Source organism: Stigmatopora nigra, chromosome 13 (assembly GCF_051989575.1).
Source record: "Stigmatopora nigra isolate UIUO_SnigA chromosome 13, RoL_Snig_1.1, whole genome shotgun sequence".
Lineage (NCBI taxonomy): Eukaryota > Metazoa > Chordata > Actinopteri > Syngnathiformes > Syngnathidae > Stigmatopora > Stigmatopora nigra.
In genome coordinates, this window is record NC_135520.1 from 2,276,519 (window position 1) to 2,299,027 (window position 22,509).

Genomic DNA, 22,509 nt, shown 5'->3' on the forward strand with positions numbered 1-22,509 from the left:
ACCTCTCCAGGGATGCTGAGTCAACCAGGGAAAGTTAGCATCGAGGTGCTAACAGCGTACAGGGGACGCCACGGTTGATTAGTGACGGACATAATGTGAGGAAACATTTAGTCAATTCAATTTGGATAGACGGGTGGTTTCCTGGAATCCAATGAAGTCGGGGTCTACAGCCATTGCCGTTTAAAGGCGGTATGGTATTCCATTGGGTTCGGGTCTGGGAATGGAGCCCAGATTTGTAAGTTTAACTGCTGTGTACTCAATCGTCGCTCTTTGTTCTGACGTTAGAAAAAAAATGGAATTCTGTGACATGTGGAGATGGTTCATTTTCGTATAGAAGTCAGTTGGAATAACTGACAATTATCGTTTGCTGCCAAATATTACTTTTGCGAGGCATGACAGTATCGGGCTCAGCGTCGTCGCCACGCCTTTGTTTCCTTCAAATTAAAAGCCCAGAGGGGTTGCCAAGTACTTTTCCGAGAGTTTTGTCTCGGTTCTGTGGAGAAAAGTGGCATGGACGCTTGTCAGGAAACCAGTGTCGGGGTCCACTGCCGGAATCTGGAGGGATTCTGCGGTGAGTCAGATGAAGACGGAAATTAATGCAAATTCAATCTTTGGTAGGGGGGCTTTGAAGCTTTTTTTGCACTTAAATGAGTGTGACAGAACCTGGGATGACCCTGTGACAGCAATGTGAGGAGGTGGAAGGGACGAATACTGATGATGATGATTGGTGAAATGTTGGAAATGGGCTTACCACATCCAACTCTGCCTTTGTAAATAGGATGGTGGTGAGTTGTGATTGACACTGGCAAAAAGGTGACTTAACAAAAATGCTTTTCGCAGGCCGTCTTTATACTGGAAACCGTTGCTGCTTTGGTCATCACCAACGTTACATCAGAATGGCAAAATAGTGAAATGTAAGCACAGTGGAATCATTTTGTACAGTCTATATCTGGACAATATTATTTATGTTCCTAGTTTGAAAAAATATTTGTACGATACTCCATGTACCCAAAAATATGCAAAGTAAACACTCAAGTGTTCCCTAAGTATGAGAGTGATCCTAAATCGTTATTTTTCTAATTGTGCCAGCCTAGAAATCCATTCCGGGTGTCTCTCACCTAATGCCAAAAGGTAGGATAGCCTCCAGCACCCCCAACCCCCAAAAATAATTGAATGGGCAAATGTCATAGTTCAAGTCAGCACTTGAATCAATCAGCCCTATAAAAAAATCATTCATTCATTTCCCGTACTGCCAATCCTCACAACTGTCATGGGGGGTGCTGGAGCCTATCCCAGCCAACAACGAGCACCAGGCGGGGGTCACCCTGAATTGAATTTGAGCAGTGAAATATCTACAAGTGCCAGAATGAAATCCATTGCACAGATGACTTAACTGACGTTAACCCCATTGACCAGGAATCAAACACGGACACTATTTCATTCATCCCACACCATATATCTTCCTTTCTCCTCCTCTTGCATCTTCCCTTTCTTATCTCTCAGTTTAAAGCATTTCCTCCAGCCAGGGACGAGCACAAAGGGGCATTGTCTACTGCTAAAAATGTGGTTTACAGACTCCCTTTTTTACTGACTCGGTGGTTGCTGGAAGTCAAGCGTGCTTCCTAATATTTGGCTCGCATGCAAATTCATTCAAGGAATAGCTTTGCAATGGGGGCCTTTCGTCAGGATGCTGCCCCCCGCTTTTTCTCCTGGCATTTGTATGGAATCTCTAACGTTAGCAGAGTACAGGCAAGGCAAGGCTAGCCGCGTTGCCAGTCAAATGTGTTTGGGTTGTCAGACTGAATGGCTTCCAGCGCTGCGATCTGTCTCCTCTCTTCGTCAGTGAGAGTCGTTTGATCTGACAGAAAGACTCCATTAGAGACAGGAAAGTTCAACTGCTTCGAGCTTGGATGGCTGTGGCAGCCCAAGAGAGGAAAAGCTTTGCACACTGCAGTCTGGTTGCAATCTTGGTGTCTATGACTGTGTGCCTATAAATGTCTCTGAGTATTACTAATCAGTAGGCGAGGTAGTAGTGTTGATGGGGAGCTTTGGATCTCCATATTCATTGTGTTTTTATGTGTGAATGGTTAAGCATTTTGATACCTCTACTTACAAACATCTCTACTTACGGACGTCTCTACTTACAAACTTCTACTTATAAACTTCTTCTTACAAACTTGTACTTATAAACTTCTACTTACAAACTTCTACTTATAAACTTCTACTTACAAACTTCTATTTACAAACTTCTACTTACAAACTTCTACTTACAAACTTCTACTTACAAACGTCTCTACTTACGAACGTCTCTACTTATGGATGTCTCTACTTACAGACTTCTACTTATAAACTTCTACTTACAAACTTCTACTTACGAACATCTCTACTTACGAACGTCTCTTCTTACGGACATCTCTACTTACAAACGTCTACTTACAAACGTCTCTACTTACAAACGTCTCTACTTACAAACGTCTCTACTTACAAACGTCTCTACTTACAAACGTCTCTACTTACAAACGTCTCTACTTACAAACATCTCTACTTACGAACGTCTACTTACATAATATTCCGGTTACAAATCGCCTCAATGGGAAAGTTTGGTCTCAGGATCCAAAATAAATTCTAGTTACAAAACATAAAATCTGGAAAAATCCATTCCAAGTTAAAAGTTCTTCTACTCCGGCCCGGATTGAAGTGGATTTCCACTTTCTAGCCACGTAATAATCCGTGTTCTCAACACTATGTCCACAAAGCTATTTGGTGGCTTCATGTTGAAGCAATGGGTGATGACACAGCTGTTAATAGGATTATTTTCTTAGGCAGAGTGAGGTTTAAAGGTCAAGCCACATAGAATCCCGCTACTACCCTAAGCGTCAATTCAGGTCAGCGATGCCCTCAAATATGAAATACTTTGACACGTGTCAACGTGGTGGGAAAGGAGGCCATGGCTTGATGAATACTTGTAATAGTTCAGCCACAGACTCTCACTGCATGCCTTCCATTTCATGTGGCTTCAACTTCCACTAATCATGAGGAACTTTGACAAATATGACTCACTTTTTCAAGGAAACAACATGAATAATACGTGTGCGATACTTTTGTGGAAGACGTCTCATGTTATTTTGAAATACTCTTTGCAGGTTTCATAATCAAATCTGTCTCATGCCCAATTTTGTGGGGTGCCTAATACCAATAAATTCAATTGGCATACCCCTTAACATCTTATATAGGACATAACTGTAACTGGTTAGAATATCATCATACAGATAGTTGAATTATATATACTACATTATTTATGAAATAATTACAGCCTTGAAAAAAGAAAGAAAATACTTCATATAGTGCGACTTATAGTCCAGTGCAACTTATATATTTTCTGTATTCTTTGGCCTAAGCGTCTTATACTCTAGTACAACTTATATATTTTCCATTCTTTGGCCTAAGCGTCTTATACTCCAGTACAACTTATATATTTTTTATTCTTTAGCCTAAGCATCTTATACTCCAGTGCAACTTATATATTTTTATTCTTTGGCCTAAGTGTCTTATACTCCAGTGCAACTTATATATTTTTTGACATAAGCGTCTTATACTCCAGTGCAACTTATATATATTTTGAATTCTTTGGCCTAAGCGTCTTATACTCCAATGCAACTCATACTCCGAAAAATACGATAAAACTGGACGTATATGAGTCCCTCAAAATCTGTATCCCGTTTTTCTATTTAATGATTCAGTCCCAGATTTTCATACTTATCTTTTATATATGACTAAATAGTTCAAATATGAAACCATGAAATGAATCTTGCACCCCTGAACCCAGCTGACTTTTTAAGCTAGCAGTTAAAGTTAAGGCAAGTGTGAAGCACTATTCAAACATCCTTTCCTGATCTTGGTGTGGGAGCTGGCACAGACTTTAGTCTGCACGGCAGTTAAACGGTCTTCTGGCAGGAACTGCAAACTTTCTGCTGAAGGTAAATGCAAGACGGCAGTACTGCAGGTGTGTTTTTGTTGTGCACCTACCCAATCCCCAAAATTGTCACAGTAAAGCTGTTACTTGTCTCCTTTGGCGTCTCTGGCTCGTGGCCACGATTGAGAAGTAAACTCCCCATTTTTTTTTTTTTTTTGGTGGGACATTCGGCAGAGTCAGAGTGAGTCAGGATCTTGTGTGGCGTGAGCGTGTTTATGTGTCGGGGGTGGGGGTGCTGTCACTTTGGCAACGCAACTGCACATATTGCAGCCATTACCACAGCGGAAAAATGTTTTTCTGCAACATGCAATTACTACAGATTACAGATTGCCGTCCTTGCATCAGAAGCTCTCGCCAACCAAGGAGAAATACTTACTGTGTGTGTGTGTGTGTGTGTTGTTGTGACACACAAATATATAGACAGACAAAGAGACAAAGAAAGATGAGAAATGATTATAGTTTGCATGAAAACCACAGCTGAAAAATAGAAGAACTTGATGTATTTATGGCGTTCATTTGAATGCAAAAGTTATACGGATTCTTGAATTGTGAGCAAATACATTGGAAGATAAAAAAACCAAAACATTCCATACTTTACTATAGCTAATCTGTTTTTTAGATAGAAAAGTGTGTATAAAAACATTTAGTGCAACTTTTTTGACACTGATATTTAGTTATATCTTATGAAGTAACACTGATATGAAATAGATTCCCTGGCTTGAAACAATACAGATGGAAAAGCAGCGGTTTTAGAAAGGCGCGGTCTTATTTATAAAGCCACCAAATCAAAAGTCTGCCTAAAAGTCTTCCTATTATAGCATGGGGGCCTTTTTAGTCAGCTTATACTCCAGCGCTACTTTTAGTGGGTTTTCCAAAGAATAAACAGGCCGAGGAACCACATCACAGACTGCAAACTGTCATCATTGGGCCAATGTACCCGATGGACCATGTGAGGGTGGAGTCACCGTGACACCGGAGCTTAAACACAGTTTGAGTTTGAAGCCATTTTTGGGAGGTAATGATGATATCTGAGGGGATCTCTTCCAAACCAGAGTCTTTTAAAGTACTGTAACTATTCAACACCTGTTGTATTTTTTAGACAATATTCAACTATATAGAAGAATATAGTGGAGTATTCTACTTGTGAAATGAAGTGGTTTCATAACTTGGATTTTTTTTTGTAAGTAGAGATGTATTTTAGATTGAATTTGCATCATTTTTTGCACCATCTTTAATACTAAATGCTTAAAAAAAATGGTAAAATCATGGTAATTTTGCTGAAAAATTATGCTAAAAAGTGAAAAAAGATGAGAAAATTTTTCATTAAGACATTAAAATGGATAAGAAATGTAAAGGAATTTTGAATGGGGTTAATAGGCAAGTGGCAGCTGAGTAAATATACGTAAACATGCATTTAAACACACTCTTGATAATTAATTAAATGTGAATTAATTAATACAGCATCAGGGAAGTGTATTTACAGTTTGGAGAATGTGTGATTTCGTAACTTGGATTTTTTTCGTATCTTGGATGAAGTTTGAATGCAACCCTATGAGGACTAAAAGTGTAGTTTTTCCCAAACAAAATGTGAACTCTCAGTAATGTGGATACAACCCATTTTCCATTGCTAGTTAATTGCGTGCATTTTCAGAAAAGATGACTTGGAAAATTGGGCTCATCATGCTCCAACATTTGAGAAAACAAAATGACATTTTGCAAAACAGCAATGATGTCATTCCTAAATGCCCATTTAGACACGAAACATCACGCCAGGGCGGCCCTGTTCACTGTCTAACCATTTTTTACGGCAAATTATATGCTATCATCACGTTTGAATTTCGTTTTTTTTACGTATGATTACTTACTTAAACATTCTACAAGGTTTTATAAGACAAGCCAAATGGTAGCAGTCACCAAATAACATATTAGACAGAGCAACACGTTTAGCACGATCAAAATTAAACCCTTAAAAATCAATTGACGTTACAGATTGAAATCTAAACATAGGCGGAGTTGTCCCCCAACAGCCATTATTTTTGCTCAATTGATTCAGAAGGTTTTAATAAGCCCTTGGCTCCACTCTGCACCTTTTATAGAACAGAAGCAGAGTATTAAAGATGCATGAGGCCAATAGGCTCCATGTCCACTCCCAGAGTTTTGTCTTATCCCAATTCATCAGTCTTTTAGCCTATTTAGCCACCAAATATTGATATCTACCGTATTTTCCGGACTATAAGTCGCACCAGCTAAAGACTACACCATGAATATAAGTATAAATAGCACTTAAACATATTTATCCACCCAAAAACAAACATTATATTCTCCCATTCTTGGATCAAATGTATGTCTTCCTACATTTTAATCATAATTTTGAGAAACAAAACTTTCCCGGCCAATTTTAAGGAGCAACAAATCTTAAAAATGAGCGAAGCAAGACGTGTGTCAAATGCTTCCCGGTTAGCCAACTCCACTCTTATCCCCTTGACAGAAATAGATGTGCAGTGGGGTTTATTTCTGCTCTCCCACCAATGGTGCCTTATAAATCCAAGTTATTATTATCATTATTAATGTACCGCATCGAGCTCCACTGGAGTCCAGAGTTAGAACTGTTTTTATGCCGCTTCCAGGGTGAATGTGGATATAATGTAATATACTGTACATGTTTCCAGATGTCAAAAATACATCGGCAGAGTACTTTCCAATTCAATAGACCTTAAAGAGTACAATAAGATTTATTTTTAAATATATATAGTATATATATTTATATTTTTTTTGTCAAAACTGCTCTGAACTATAAAATTATATAACTGTAAAAAATTGTTAGTTACTTTAAATCGCAGGTGTCAAAGATGCGGCCCGGGGGCCAAATCTGGCCCACCGCATCACTTTGTGCGGCCCGAGAAAGTCAATGATGAGTGCCGACTTTCTGTTTTAGGATCAAATTCAAATGAAGAGTATAGATGTATATTAAATTTCCTAATTTCCCCCTTTTAAATCAATAATTGTCATTTTTAATCATTTTTTTCAGTGTTTTTAGTTCAAAAATCCAAGACTTCAAAATAACATTATTTTTAAATCATGATCTTTTTAACTAGATCAGAAAATAATGCCATATGGCCTAATTTCCCATCACCTGCTGGTCTTAGGGTCTTTGATGAATTCCATCATATAATCAAAGACACTCCCTGCCATTATATGGAGCGGAAAATATCCAATCCATAACGTACTGGCGGGTAAACAAGTTCAACGTTCCAAAGTCACCACAAAATTCATCATTCATACTAAAAAAAAAAAAATAATTAAATAAAAAAAATACGACAAGCCCTGAAGTGGTCCTAACTTAATCCAAGCGGAATAAAACTCCATTTCATAGTTGTCCATTCGCAGCACTCATATTTCCGCTGAGCCCAAACCTCCGGATGAAATTTGAGCAGGCACTTTTGGGAAGGAATGTATTCAGTGGGTTGAGGGCCAAAGCTTTCCCTGTAATTTGTGAATGTACAGAAATGTGCCATGGCCGCCCGCAACTTCTCCCAAGATAGAATCTTTGTCTTAGGTCATGGCCCTAACCTCAAACTAGGTCTAATTGGCTCCGCGGACCCCTTTCCAAAATGAATAGCTAGCCGCCCGAATCATTTAAAAAAAAAATGATGTACTGGCGGTTAAAAAATAGCCCTGAAAACGGGTTAATATTTTTTTTTAATCGAAAATGTGATGTTAGGATAGGATTCACATAGCTGGGGTTTCGCCCATCTTCAAAGTGGCTTTCAAGTGGCTTTGAGGCAAAGTGGGTGGCATTTAGGACTAGCGTCAACTGAAATTATTCCATATCTTGGTCATAATTTTTTTATGCGTTCAATGGTAGTGACAAAAGGAGACGTCGGATTCTTTAAAAATGAGTTTAGTGAAAAATGACTATGTATATTCTGCTCTTTTACTAAGCCAAAGTGTAGTATTTTGTGGGTTTGTTTTGGTTTTTGGATGGCAGTAGTGGACAATTGTAGTATTAATTTCATTTTTCTGGTTTTGATTCCTTTATATTTTGAGTTAACCCTTTCCGAAATGATGGTCAAAAAATAATGCTTAAGACCTTTGACTGATGATTTTTTTGGACGTGTAGAGAAAAAAAAGTATTTTAACCCCATTATGATTCATGATTGGATTTAAAAAACATATTTTTTTTAATGATTAGATGTCCAATTCATTCAAATCGCAAAGCAGGCTCGTTTTATTTTGATATTTTTGGACTTTGAGGGCACAAGACGTCCAATCCATTTTGTCTGAATACATGTTCATACCCTCCTAGTCAAAATAGATTGGACGTTACAAATTTTTTTGCATGAAACTATCTATTTCCTTGATATGAACAACAAAAATATTTAAAAAAAAACATCATCCGAAAACTTTATTCCATTTTTTTAGGTAATGTTACACTTGTATAATGACAATTAAAGCCTTCAAATCAACATGCAAAAAATAACAAAAATTATTCCTCAAAAAACAGTCTCATCTTTACAATAGACAAAAACTTTATTGATGCCGAATATTAATCCACTTGACATGAAATATGGCAAACATATTGCAAATATTGCACAAATATACACACTAGCTGACATAAATATTTTGAGGCCAGTCTGAGGTGAGTTTGAGGTTTTGCATGTCCTTCAGCGGTTCGGTTTTGATTTCAAGCCTGACCCACCTAAATCATTAAAAATCGTTCAGAGCCGTCCATGGCGGGCTACGTCCATCCTACGCGGCTGAAACTGGAGAAAGTGTGGCCTGAAATGCGCACGGTGAAATCTGACAGTGAACATTAAGGCCAAAGAATACAATTTAGCTCAAGTATTAACATTGTCCTCATTCAGTTTTAATCAAAAATAGTGGCGGTCAAATTATATTTTACTCCACATTTTTTTGAGAGAACTGTGGAAGCTAAATGGGAGATAACGGCTACTCAGAATGGCGACAGATATAGGATTGAGACTAGTTAAAAATATGTTTTTTGGCTATTTTCTCCTACATGGGTGGTAGATGGAGGATAATTGTTATTTTATTTCGTCAAATGGATTGAAATGAATAGAATTTTTGGAAAATGACATGTTGGATGGGCTGCAGGGTGCAATTATTTAATTAAATTGAGTTATTTTATTGTCATTATTCAAGTATAATGAGATTTAAAGATTTATATAGTGCTCATGTAAATAAGTACTAGTCACAAATAGATTTAATATACATTAAAAATGAAGTTAGGGTGATGAATCTGGTTAGCAGCATGTGATGATGTAGCTATGGTGTTCCTTTTTATACTGCAATATTCTTTAAAAACTGCTTTTTATTTATCATTGTTATTGAAAATGTTGCATAAGGTAAGTTGAAAATTATTTATGGATGTATTTGTGTGTTCCCTCTATATCTCAATTTAATACTTTTGGGGAAAATATAGGCTTATTTGAATTGATACAAAATAGGAATAACATTTTAGCGTTTTTACATTGTTACTTTTTTGGCCTTAAAATATTACATTTAAAAAAATTGAAGGGGATAAATATATGTCTTATGCTTTAACTGAGATGATGCATTTTGGATGTTAGACATTGCTGCTCATTTTCATGCAAGTTTTGACTTTAAAAAATGATTTTTTGTTGTTGTTGTTTTGTTTTTTATGTGATGGATAAAATCTCGTGCAGGATAATCATAACATGCCATTAAAAAGGCCAGGGTTAAAGATTTTAAATTAATTAGTATAGCAGTTAAATCTTCTTCTTATTTAGCAACTTTGTAAATGAATCTAAATTTTTTTCATCTTTGCTCATCAAAGATTTCGTTTCTAAAGTCAAAAATGAATAATTCTAATATAAAAAAAACAACATGAAACAACATTACTTTCATTAAATGGCATCTCTAACATAATTTTAGACATCCAACATTTCAAAAAACAACTACAAAGGACAAACATTACCACAAATCTGAGTATTTAATGCAATTATCGATTCTGTAAAATATAATCTTATAATTTTCAGTCTGTAAATTGAAATGACTGAACGAATGCAACTATTAATAATTTAAAATTGGTTTAATTCTTAATAATGAATTGATGCTATTCTATTATAGATGCCATGACATATATAGCATTTAGTTTATTTGATAAAATTGACATTACTTATAGTTGCATTTATTAGGATGAGCAGACGTTATTTTTGGTTGATTTATCTATTTTTTAGAAGAGGCTTTTCCACGCATGCAGATGCCATTTGAAATTAAAGCCAAATGCGCCAACTAGCGGTTGTAAGAAGAACTACATGCAAATTAATATGATGCTTTCAAAGAATTTATTTTCTTCACGTTCAATAGTATAATTGAGTTAAAAATAATACTAAAAAATAAAAAGAGTGATTTATAATTGTAGTTATGTATGATATTTGCTTATTTTATCATTGAAAAAACTACTTACATTAATAGTGAAGATGAAGACAACACAATAATGAACAAAAATGCTTTTTAAAAATCTATTTATTGTTATTTGTTGAAAAAAATGAATGTATAGAACTTATTTTGCTTTACTTAAACTAAAATATGAAAATTAAATGTAAATAGACATTTGAGATACAGTTAAAACTTGAGGGATACTCTTCTCCCTTCAAAATAAAGCTTTTTAATTTTATTTTTTAATTAAAAAGGTGAAAACTGTCATTTATAGGCACATTTCTAAAACGTGGATGAATGAATACATAATTACATTCGAGTTCAGCAGTGTTTGCCACTTTGATTGGTCTTCCCAAAGCCCAACCCAGAAAATTCATTGGTTGAAATCGTCCCCACACTCCGACCACGAAAGACACAAGTTGACTCGACTAAAATAATACGCGGCTGTCTTGACTTCTCCATTCCGCATCGCGACGTCTCCGAGCGTCTTTTTCCTTCCTCCGCATCGGATAACTCGGACTCAAACCTCCCTTGAAGGCACCTCAACCGTGGTGCGTTTTTTTCCTCCTCAAAAAAACGGAAAACGGATCAACTTTTTACGCGTGGAAGGACACATTAAACTCCAATTTATCATTTTTTCTTGCTATAACAGTTAAATCGGAGTCTCATTTCTCCTCCAAAAGCATTCAACCGGACTTCTTTTTTAACACCAAAGTTGGATTTCTTCCTAAAAAAAAAAAAACAACAACAACAAACTTTTCCACGGCAGATGATTTAGTAGTCGATCATCCGTTTTTTTTTGGGTCTCCATCTTTGAAGAAAGTTCTCCAGGGCTTCCATTCGGTCACCTTGACGTTGACCCGTTGTTGTGATGCATATTCCCGTAGAGCCGCCCACCAATAGACGGTTCACACCGCCCTCTACTTCCTTCACCTGTAGCAAGCTTGTGGACGGCAACGGGGCCGGAGCTATGGCAACCCCGGGCCCGCTAAGGGCTCGAGCCGACCCCCGGAACGTGGTGGATGTCCTGGCGGATCACGCCGGTGAATTAGTGCGGACGGACAGCCCCAATTTTCTTTGCTCGGTGCTCCCGTCACATTGGAGGTGCAACAAAACTTTGCCTGTGGCTTTTAAGGTAATTTTAACGATTTAATTGTCTGTGTTTTGCAAAAAAAGCGTGGGAAGATAGACATTATTTACCTGCGTTTTAGCACCTGTTTTAATGAAGCGATCGTGGAGGATTACTACATGTGATGGTTTTTGTTTGTGTGGAATTGTGGCTAAAAAGTTTTTTGCAGAGGAGAAAGAAAATGTGCATGGTTGTTTTTAGAGAATGGAGGTATGCAAAAGGTTAGGCGTTTTAATGATGATTAGAGTTAATTTTGGCATTAAATGCAAAAATGAGTGTTGATGTAGGTTTTATATTAAAATGTTAAAATACACATTTTAATAGAAAATATACTTCATGGGCTAGTATTGATAATTATTGCATTTGAAAAAAATATAGAATCTAAAAATATTTATCAACAAATGTAATGTCGAAAGAAAACTAAATTAATCCGATTAAAAAAAATATACAAATACTCTTATTCAACCAAAAACCCCTCTAAACTCGACCATGATAATATTTAACTCATTGCATGTTATTAAAGTCCACTTCAATAAAAAATATAGCATTAAATGCTCACAATTCAGTGCCATTGACAGCTCAAAAAGTCCAATTCACTTTAAAAAATAGCAATAAATGCTCACAATTCAATGCCATTGACAGCTCTCGAACTCCAATTCATTAAAAAAATAGCAATAAATGCTCATTTCTCTGCCATTGACGGCTTTGGAAGTCCAATCCATTTTAACTAAATGAACAAAAACCTCAGTCAAAATGGATTTGACATCCAGCACCGTCAATAAAGTTAAATATATAAATCCCCCTGTAAGAATTTAAAAGAAATGTGGATGAAAAGCTGGAAGCTAATAGAATACACATGAGAAAATGTTAAATGTGGGATGCCTGTTTTCCACATGCAAAATCTGTGGCTCCACCATGACGGGACGCCCGCCCGCCCGCTTCTTCTTTGTTTCTTCCCCTGGCGTAGGTCGTGGCTCTGGGTGACGTCCCCGATGGGACCCTGGTCACCGTCATGGCGGGGAATGATGAGAACTACTCGGCCGAGCTGAGGAACGCTTCGGCCGTGATGAAGAACCAAGTGGCACGTTTCAATGATCTGCGTTTTGTTGGTAGAAGCGGACGAGGTACAAAAAAAATCATCCAAAAAATCACCTTCAACATTAAAAAAAAAAAAAAAAAATACTATATTAATAATTTAAAATGTCCTGCTTTTTAAGTAAAATTTTGTAAATGCACATAATGCAGAACTCACTCATGCATCACGTGTTGAAAAATTTTCACAATTCATAAGCTGACACATTGCAGATGAGATAAGAAGCAAAAACTGTATAGAATTGATAAAATTGTATTTAATGTTAATTTTTTTTATTGCTTTAGAACAGCGGGTCAGGAACCTTTTTGATGAAGAGAGCCATAAACAATTCATATTTTCTAATGTTATTCCTTAAATACATATAAATGGGTAATTTCACCACTTTTTAAGTGGAAAAAACTACTTTTGACATTCGTATGCAGTTGCTAATAAATGAGAATATGCATTCCAGAATAGTCTAATGCAAAAAAATGAAGATTAAAGCAGCTCTAGATGTAATATCTGGTTTCCATATTTTAGTTCACAGGTTCAAAAGAGCCACATGTGGCTCCCGAGCCATAAGTTCCCAACCCCTGCTTTAGAATAACACACAAATCCCATAATACTCATACCAATGACATAATAAGGGCCCTAAATATATATATTTTTTGCTTGAAATTAAAACTTATTATTTTTTTATCTCAAATTTCAGATATTTGTATAAAAACAGCTCAAAAAATCCCACATAAAATTTTCCAGAATGTCATTAAAAGTATTTCTGGCCTGTTTATAGTTTTTATTTTGAGTTAATGCACAAAAATTGTTTTGGAATTATAAAGTAGCCCACACAAGATTTAGGCAGTAAATTAACACCATCCTACTTTTCCCACAGTGTCTATTTTAACATGAAATGTCTTTCTAATATCCATTTTAGATACAGATGGGAATAAAATCCCATTTTGGTGAACAATAAACGATCATTGCAAGCATTTTCAGACAATCTGGATCAAATTCCCTCAACAATCCTAATGATCTAACCACTATCAGACCCTCAACTAAGGTGGTCCTAAATTCCCTTTCGCTCCCATTCATCATTTTTCAACACCAAAATCCCGCAGGAAACAATAAAACATTTAAAAAAAAGACAAAGGCTTTTAATCGATGACATTTACGTGCTTGTAAAAACTGAATCTAAACACTCCGCCATGTTTTTTTTGCAGGAAAAAGCTTCACTTTGACCATCACTGTTTTCACCGGACCCCCTCAAGTGGCCACTTATCACCGCGCTATCAAGGTCACAGTCGATGGACCACGTGAACCACGCCGTGAGTACATTTTATAAGCATACAATCATCTTACAAGTGTACTAAAGTTACTTCAATATAACAATATCTATACTCCTGCATTTTCCGGACTATAAGGCGCACTTTATTTTTAATAGTTTGGCTTGGTCTTAGACTTTTAATTTAAATTTATTTTTTCAATATGACTACCTTTGGTTGTTCATTTTATGATTATAATAATGTGATAGCTTTGTTGGAAAATTAATGTAGATGTTATTTTTAATCCTTTGGATGCCCAATGCTGGTAAAATTTCTACTTCTGAAAGATTCAATTTCACTTTTAATATATGAAAGTTTAATTCATTTTCTTTACATAATTTTTCAATGTTAGGGAGACTTTTTCCAATCTAAACACACCAATACTAGCATTCTAAGACAATTAATGTTAATTATAACTGAAAAACGAAACTTTTTGCTGCTTAAAAGCTGAAAAAAGCCTAGTAAAATTTGTTTACTCTCGTTTTTTGTTTACATTCAAACAGCTGTTTTGCAGAGGGATCTTGGCACTTATTTTTGGCATCATGTGCATTTTTTTTTGCTATTTACAGACTTTTAATTTTCGCTAAAATGTTTTTTAGACATTTAAAGACTTAATACATTTCCTCAGTATAAGATCAGGCTAGATATTCAAAATGGGGACATCCCTGGTGACAACATAGCTTTATTTTACCCACCTTGACCCACCAAATGTTGACAACATGCCTTTTAAAGCTTCCATTCTTTTTCATGGTTTGAACGTGCCGGGTTTTCGGATCGCACCAAACGGGAGCTTTAAGCGAGAGGATATTTTTTGGGGGGCGGCGCCACTGAGGGGGGGGATTTACTTCAGTCAAAACACAACCCCTAGAGAGAGGTGTCGAGTACCGCATGGTGGGGGCTCAGTCTCCGGCACCCCCCGACTACGCGGCATGGTTGCACGCTATTTGTAGCAAGAGAACAGCGAGTGCGGAGGGGGCGGGGCTAGATAATAATAAACAGCGAGTATGTGCGTGTGGGGTGGTTCGAATCCCGATTTGTGAGTCTGTGGAAATGGTAAAAGCTCCAGTGGAGGCGCCATGCTGCTTTTATACTGGGTTGTTCTAAAAGGTGACACTGTTGTGTGTCAAAGTTGCGGCCCGGGGGCTAAATCTGGCCCGCTGCATCATTTTTTTGTGGCCCGGGAAAGTAAATCATGAGTGCTGACTTTCTGTTTTAGGATCAAATTAAAATGAAGAGTATAGATGTATATTAAATTTCCTGATTTTCCCCCTTTTAAATCAATAATTGGAATTATTTAATCATTTTTTTCTGTGTTTTTAGTTCAAAAATCATTTTGTAAAATCTAAAAATATATTTAAAAAAAAAGCTAAAATAAACATTGTTTTAGATCTATAAAAAACTGAATATTCAGGGTTTTTAATCCAGTTCTTGCAGTCCTCACTCCGAAAAGGCACACGCTTTTCAGCACGTGTTTCAATATTGTTGACATTCCCCGATACAAACGTCCTCAAAACGCAAAACAAGTAAAATGTTCATCTCAGTATTTTCATGTCTCTTACTGCTTATTTCCTCATCACACGTCCGGCATGCGTCACCCCCCGTCGTATTATTATCAAACTTCTGCTGAGGCCAAACTAGAAACACAACTGTCGCAACTCAATGTTCCCCCTCTTCTACTTCTTAGAAGCAGTTTTGACACCAAAAAAACGCCAACAGACCCTCACAAAAAGCTGCTTGTACTTGTGCTTGACACAAATGATATCTTTGGGTCTTCTTCTCATATGCATGAGATCAGCTTTACACTCATAGCTTCCCCCAGTAAAGGGGGGCTACGATGTGCAGCCCCCCAGTCAACGTTAGATGAGTCACAACCTTGTTTTTGCTTTTAAAACTGGCTCGCTGTATTTTCGGATAGTGACATAATGTTCTAAAATCAACTTCAAAATGTTGAACGTGGACACGCTCCTAATGCTTGATAGGGGGTGTTATGACAAATGTAGGGCGACCCGGTGGTAGAGTGGTTAACATGTCCGCCTCGCAGATTTTTGAGCTTCAAGTACGTCAGGACTCTTTTAAATATATACCGTATTTTTTTTGCATGTACACAGTATTCATCACTCAAAAAATTGATAACTGAATCGAGGGTACGGCTTATATGCGCATAAATTAGACTTGACATGCTCGATAAAAAATTAAAACAATATTTTGACGTCTGTGAATGAAATTCCAGAAAAAAATTAACTGTATTTGGCACAAAACTCACTTTTTAGGTCAAAATTGTGAATCAGGGGGCGGCTTATACGAGGGAAATTACAAAATTCAATGATTTTTAAGGCTATTTTAAGGGTGCGGCTTATACGAGGGAAATTGCAAAATTCATTGATTTTAAGGCAATTTTAAGGGTGCGACTTATACTCCGGTGTGGCTAATATGCGAGAAAATACAGTAATATTTATATGCTATACTATAGTACACTGACTGGCACACACACACACATGCACACACATTTACTGGCTTTATAGTTTTGTAGTTATAGGTAGCCGTGCACACCCAGTCAAATAAATACAGGCAACAAAACATGACTGAACGTGTGTGTGTCTGTGTGAGGATATTTATTTGCATTTGGCACACATACTGTACAAAGTATGCAAATAGATGCACAATGACATTTGCTTCTTTTTTCTATGATATTGCAGTCATTTCATAAAGTCAACAAAAGATTGTATGGCTTTTGCTTGTGTATGTGTGTGTTTTAGTGTGTGTTTGTGTACGTGGTGGCACTCACTCGTGCACCTGCCAGGTGCTTCCATGGCCACGCCCCTGCTCCACAAATCACCATGAAAGGCTGGGCTTGGGTGCGAATTGCTCTCTCAAAGGCAACTTTGATGTTTGAAAATGGAGATGGGTGTCTTTGAAAGAAAGGCCTGCGGGTGTGTCAGTGCCAGGGGAGGGTGTGTCATATGTGTGTATGTGTGGGTGTGGGGGTGCTATGCTGACTCAAGTACTGGAGAAAATAGTGACGCTCTTTTGGGTTTTGGTATAATTTTTTTTGTAGAATAAGGGGGAAAAAGAGGATTTTTCTATGTGATGTAAATGAGAACACTGTACAGATGTTTATCTGCCCGGATATTCTGAAGTTGTTCGTCTTCCTTCTCCTTTTGAGACCTATTTGACTTCAGTTATAGGAGATAAGGCAAGCATAAGTGATGCTTGTGATATGTAGGTTTTTGGTTAGAGCCACACTTTTCTGATATTTTTGCTTTTCAAGAAAAAATAAGATGATTCATTGTTTTTTTGTTTATGCAGGTTTTTTTTATTAACTCGTTAATAGTGGTAGATATTCAGTTGAATTTGAATGGGCCTTAACAGTGGAATTGGTTTTGATGATTTAGATATAATATTTTGATTTTTTTTTTATATAAATGGATTAAAATAACTGGATTAAAAGCCCTGGATATTCATTTTTATAGATGGAAAAGAATGTTTATTTTGGATTTATTTTAAATATATTTTTAGATTTTACAAAATGATTTTTGAACTAAAAACACCGTAAAATTGATTAAAAAATGACAATTATTGATTTAAAAGGGGAAAAATCTGGAAATTTAATATACATCTATACTCTTCATTTAAATTTGATCCTAAAACATAAAGATTTTTTCATGATTTACTTTCCCGGGCCACACAAAATGATGCAGTGGGCCACATTTGGCCCCCGGGCCGCCACTTTGACACTTTGGCTTACACGGTCCATGGCAGTGCGTCAGTCTATTGTAATTTACTTTTTGAAATATTTGGCCAGGACTTTGAACAGAGTATTCATTAATTTTTTAATTAAACTGATGATAATTAAAGATGAACAAAAATGCTTCCGTGTAGCATACACAACTTTTTCTTCACAAAATCTGCCTAAAAATCTTCAACTCAGACCTTACAAAACAGTTATGAAAGCCATCTCCTTTCCCTATTAGACAAGAGATGCTTCATCTACCAAAAACTAACAAAAAAAAGGACGCCAAAGTGTGTAATATGTGCTCTTTAAGCCATCTGATGTCTGTGAAAGCCACAATAGCCTCAGGCTGGAGTGCCCTCTCTTTTTCCACTCAGACTAAAATTTCCAGCCTATATTTGCTGACGCCAGATAGAACACCCAGACACACTATGAATTAGCAAATTATTTACAGAAGCCTCAGACAACACTCTGAATTCATAGCAATCATGCCAATACTCCGCCAAAAAGGACATTTTCAGAGAATGAGACTCCTACGCCGCTCCTCCCGGCCGCTAAATGTAACAGCCAAGCGTCTTTCCTGTTTACTTACCTACGAGGAGAAGTAAAATACTCGCTCTGTGTGTCCTGGTACTTCCATATTTACCACCAGCCACATACACAGGAGGGACCCATTGCAAGCTTTCAGGGCCTAATTCAATAAAAGTTCCGATTTGGATTTAGAAAAATAAATGGCTCGTGAGTAAGGGGGGGGGGGGATGTTTTTTTACTTGGTCGTGTTATGACAATAAACCGTTTTCTCAAGTCAAGGCGTTAGTCAGAATTGGGGTAGGGCCAGGATTTGCTTTGGGCAATGTGGGCGACCGCCTATGGTGCGCACTATGTGGGGGGCGTTTGAGACCTAACCAAAAAAAAAATAAAATAAAAAATTTGTTATATTAGAAGTTTACAGGACTGATTTACATATTATGTTAGTTGTGTAGAATTTTTTTTTTTTTATATGGCGGATGTTGTAGTTTGGCACTAAAATGGGTGATAAAATTTTGTTTTTTGTATGATAGAAGGTCGTAATAATTTAGTTTTGTGCTGTGTAAATCTTAGGCTAGAGTTTGAATCCTTGATTATTTTAGATATTTGGTATTTGAATGTATTTTATGGAGTTTTTGGTACATTTTTGTTGTTCTATGGAGTCGGAATGAGTTTTTTGGGGGTCATAAAATTTGGTAGGTCTATTTGTGTTAGGGTAAGGGTGTCAGACTCGGGTTGGTTCATGGGCTGCATTAATGTCTAATTAGATATAATATTTAGTTTTTAAAAAAATATAAAAATGGATTAAAATAACTGAATCAAAAGCCCTAACTATTCATTCTTTATAGATCTAAAACAATGTTTATTATTATTATGTTAATTTGATTTTAAAACAGAAATTCAGCACTCATGATTTACTTTCCGGGGCCGCTCAAAATGATATAGCGGGCCAGATTTGGCCCCGGGGCCGCCACTTTGACACCAGTGTTAGTTTGCACCTGCTATAATAATAGGAAAGGTCTTTTTGTGCTACCTTGATGTGGATTGAACATTTATTTCCTTAGGCTTTAAATAATAGGTATTTTTGTCATTTATAAACATTGAGGGGAGTTCTGGCAAAAATACCACAAAAGAAGAGTTCTAACTGTAGTGTGGAAAAATGTTGCCATTTGATATTTCACACCTTGACTTGGTTATCATGACCGGAGAAGCGTACAAAGCTGTGGGCGAGTTAGTATGTATGCACTAACGTGTTAGAAGGCATTTGACACCTCGACTGGCATCAAATTCACATTTGCAGCGCTTTCTTTTACCGCAGTTTGGCAGCTAGGCCTCATTTTTCGGTGCGTTAAGTTCCTCCCTTTTAAAAACTAGACCATAAGAATATTTATTTCATCCTTTCAGGGCTAGTTAAAGTTATCATTAACTTATTTTATACACTGACAGCCCAAGAAGTAGTTGGTTAATAGTAATTGACCCTATGGGTTTGATTGTGTTGGTGGGCAATCTGGGTGCATTTTAGCACCCCCGTTCGCTCTTCTTCTCTTGGCGTGCCTCAACCTGCATCCCCGTAGAGTCGTCTTTCTCTCCGCCCACAAATTTAGTAGTTAGAACTTTATCGTTTTATCAGAAAAGGAAGGCCAAGCGCTTTGCTCATGAAGTCGAGTGTAGCAACTTCCGTTGATGGGAGGGTATTTTCACACTATGCTTGTCCCTTGAGACTGAGGCGCTTCTGCTTGAGGGACCGCAATGTTATGGTGAAGAAGGAGGAGATACTGACAAAAAACTACAACAATCAAACATAAAAATCATTAGACGTTAATATTACCGGATTTTCAAGACTATAAGGCGCACTTAAAAGTCTTAAATTTTCTCCAAAATAGACAGTGCGCCTTATAATCCAGTGTGCTTTATTTATGGGAAAAAAATTAAAATGTGTCATTTATTGAGGGTGCGCCTTATAATGCGGTGCGCCTTATAGTTGTGAAAATACGGTAAGTACTACTAAGGTACTAGAATGAGGTCATCAGGGAGTACTAAGAAATAATGTGCTAATGCTGTGCATTATGTACGTTTTAAGATCATGTTTTTATCTGGTTGCCTTACCCAAGATGGCCGACAGCTTAAAAAAATAGTACTTTTCACCATTTCCTGATGATGTCCTGTTTTAATGAATTTATCGCTAGTAGTAGAAGTTTTTTTGTAACGATCCAACCTCTTACTAACTAGTTTACCACATGTCGATCTTTTTTTAAGCTAAAAAATGCGCCTTCATCGCCCAATTGTGAAATAACCTACATTTTGGTCCACTTTTAATAAAAAGCAATTGGCTTTCAAAAAATAGGCCGCGAGTTGCGTAACCAAGTCACCATGCGGCAAGTGTGGACTCATTTAAGGCTCTAGACGAGACAGCCACAATCACCAAGCCAGGGTTAAAAACCACATCCTTCGGGGTCAGCCTCAAAACAAGAACTTTGATTTACCCTGATGGAAATACCTAAATATACAATCCACTTGGAGCCAAAGCATTAAAAAACAACAAAAAAGGTAAATTTAAGCCAAAAAGGGGGAAACACCAGCAAGGGGGAGGTTGGACCAAGCCTGGGGAAAAGAAAGACAGGTGCGCTGCTCTTTGACTTAACTCGACAGATGTCGAAACCTCCTCCGAAACGGAAGTTTCAACTGTTGCTCCACTTTGAACAAAGCTGCCGTGGTGGTGTTTCCCAGCTGAGCCTTTTTAAAGGCAACTCTTGGCACAAAATGTCTGTAAATAGCAATGCGATATATTTCCGATTAAGCCAGCCGCGCTCCAGACATAGCTTTCATTTCAACGTGCGATTCGGGAGCTCCACTTCAATTCGAAACTGTTATCTGCTGCCTATCGGCTCCATTTATATTGCAAATGCAAATATTTACACTTCAGATATACTCGGAGTCTACTTGGGTAGGGGCCAAAGCACGTATTGCCCTTTGCTGTTCAGATAGAGTTTCAGTTTGCCCCTGAAAAAAGCATCTGACTAAATGGGGGCTTGTGTTTAACCAAGTCCTGGCTGGAATTACAATAGACATCAAAAAGCACTACCAAAAACTTATACTAATAGCAAGTTTAATTTGAATTAATCCTACAAATTTTACGTAAATCTAGGTTTTCCTTATAGGCAATATGGGCAACCGCCAAGGGCGCCATCTATCTGGGGGCGCCCTTTAAAAAACTGATTCTGAACTGAAAATTGTGTAGACCATCGATTAATAGTGTTAAATATCTGGGTTTATTTTTTTAATCCTTTCCTGCCTGAAATTACAATAAACATAAAAAAACATTATTAAAAAATCCTACCAAAATCAATTTTAATCTTAATTAATTGCATGAGTTTTAAAATTAATCCAGGTTTTCCCAATAGACAATCTATTTGTCTATTTATCTAATTATACTACAAATTGTCTAGACTATCGATTAATAGAGTTAAATATTTTCCCATGATTAAATTGTGAATAGTAAATATAACTTATGCAAAAAATTGGTGTATTGTTTTTTAATATTTTTTAGCCTAAATCATATCGTGTATAGGAACCACTTAAAAAGTAACCCTTATCCTACTTTAAATGTTTTAATATTAACAAAAAAAGCCATCTACACAAACTCATTTACCAAAATTGACGACAAAAGACGTCCAATCCATTTGAATCAAACACACGCTAACGACAAACTGAAAACCCGTCTTCTGAAAAGCAACTTTTTGCATCCCCGCCCCTAAACATGTAACGCTCACTTCTAGAAAGGAAGTTATTTTGCAGCCAAGATAAAACCTGATCAGGAAATATAACACTCACAAAAGTAACACGCCTATTCCTTCTTGGCAGTACATTATTAATACCAGACATTTTATATCAAGTGTTTTATTTGTTCTTCATAGACTTTCCTAATGCTTTCAGATGATTGAAAAAGGAGGCTAGTAAATCTACAACATCCATTTCTGCTTGGCTACATATTGAGCGCCACTGTTTAGGCCTCATGTGTCTCCCAGCTCTATCTTGTGGTTATGATATCATAGCAAGAAAAACAGGGCATTCTCTCCTAAGTGCACCCTGACACATAAAATATTCATCCCACCACAAAAACCCCTCAGAAAAGGGGCCGTTGTGTATCTCGGGCAAGCCACCGGCAGAGTAGAAGTCAAACCGTGGCTTCAACTCCTGGGGTCAAAGAGCTAAAGACACGTCGAGGTCAGCCACGTGTCTTTAGCTCTTTGAGTTTGGATGAGCTCGTTAGCAACAACACTTTGTTTTTCTTTTGCTGGGATGTTGTGGGTTGCTTGAGAATAATTCTTTTTG

The 22,509-nt window shown here is 36.9% G+C and overlaps 1 protein-coding gene across 2 annotated transcripts in view; it reads left to right on the top strand.

Annotated features, from left to right (window-relative positions):
• runx3 (RUNX family transcription factor 3) overlaps window positions 1-22,509 on the top strand; it is an 82,118-nt gene that overhangs the window by 32,517 nt on the left and 27,092 nt on the right. For both annotated transcript variants that reach the window (XM_077731433.1, XM_077731432.1), the window contains exons 3-5: window positions 11,284-11,531; window positions 12,493-12,649; window positions 13,818-13,922. In XM_077731433.1, coding sequence (XP_077587559.1) covers window positions 11,284-11,531; window positions 12,493-12,649; window positions 13,818-13,922 — 510 coding nt within the window. The remainder of the gene's footprint in view (window positions 1-11,283; window positions 11,532-12,492; window positions 12,650-13,817; window positions 13,923-22,509) is intronic.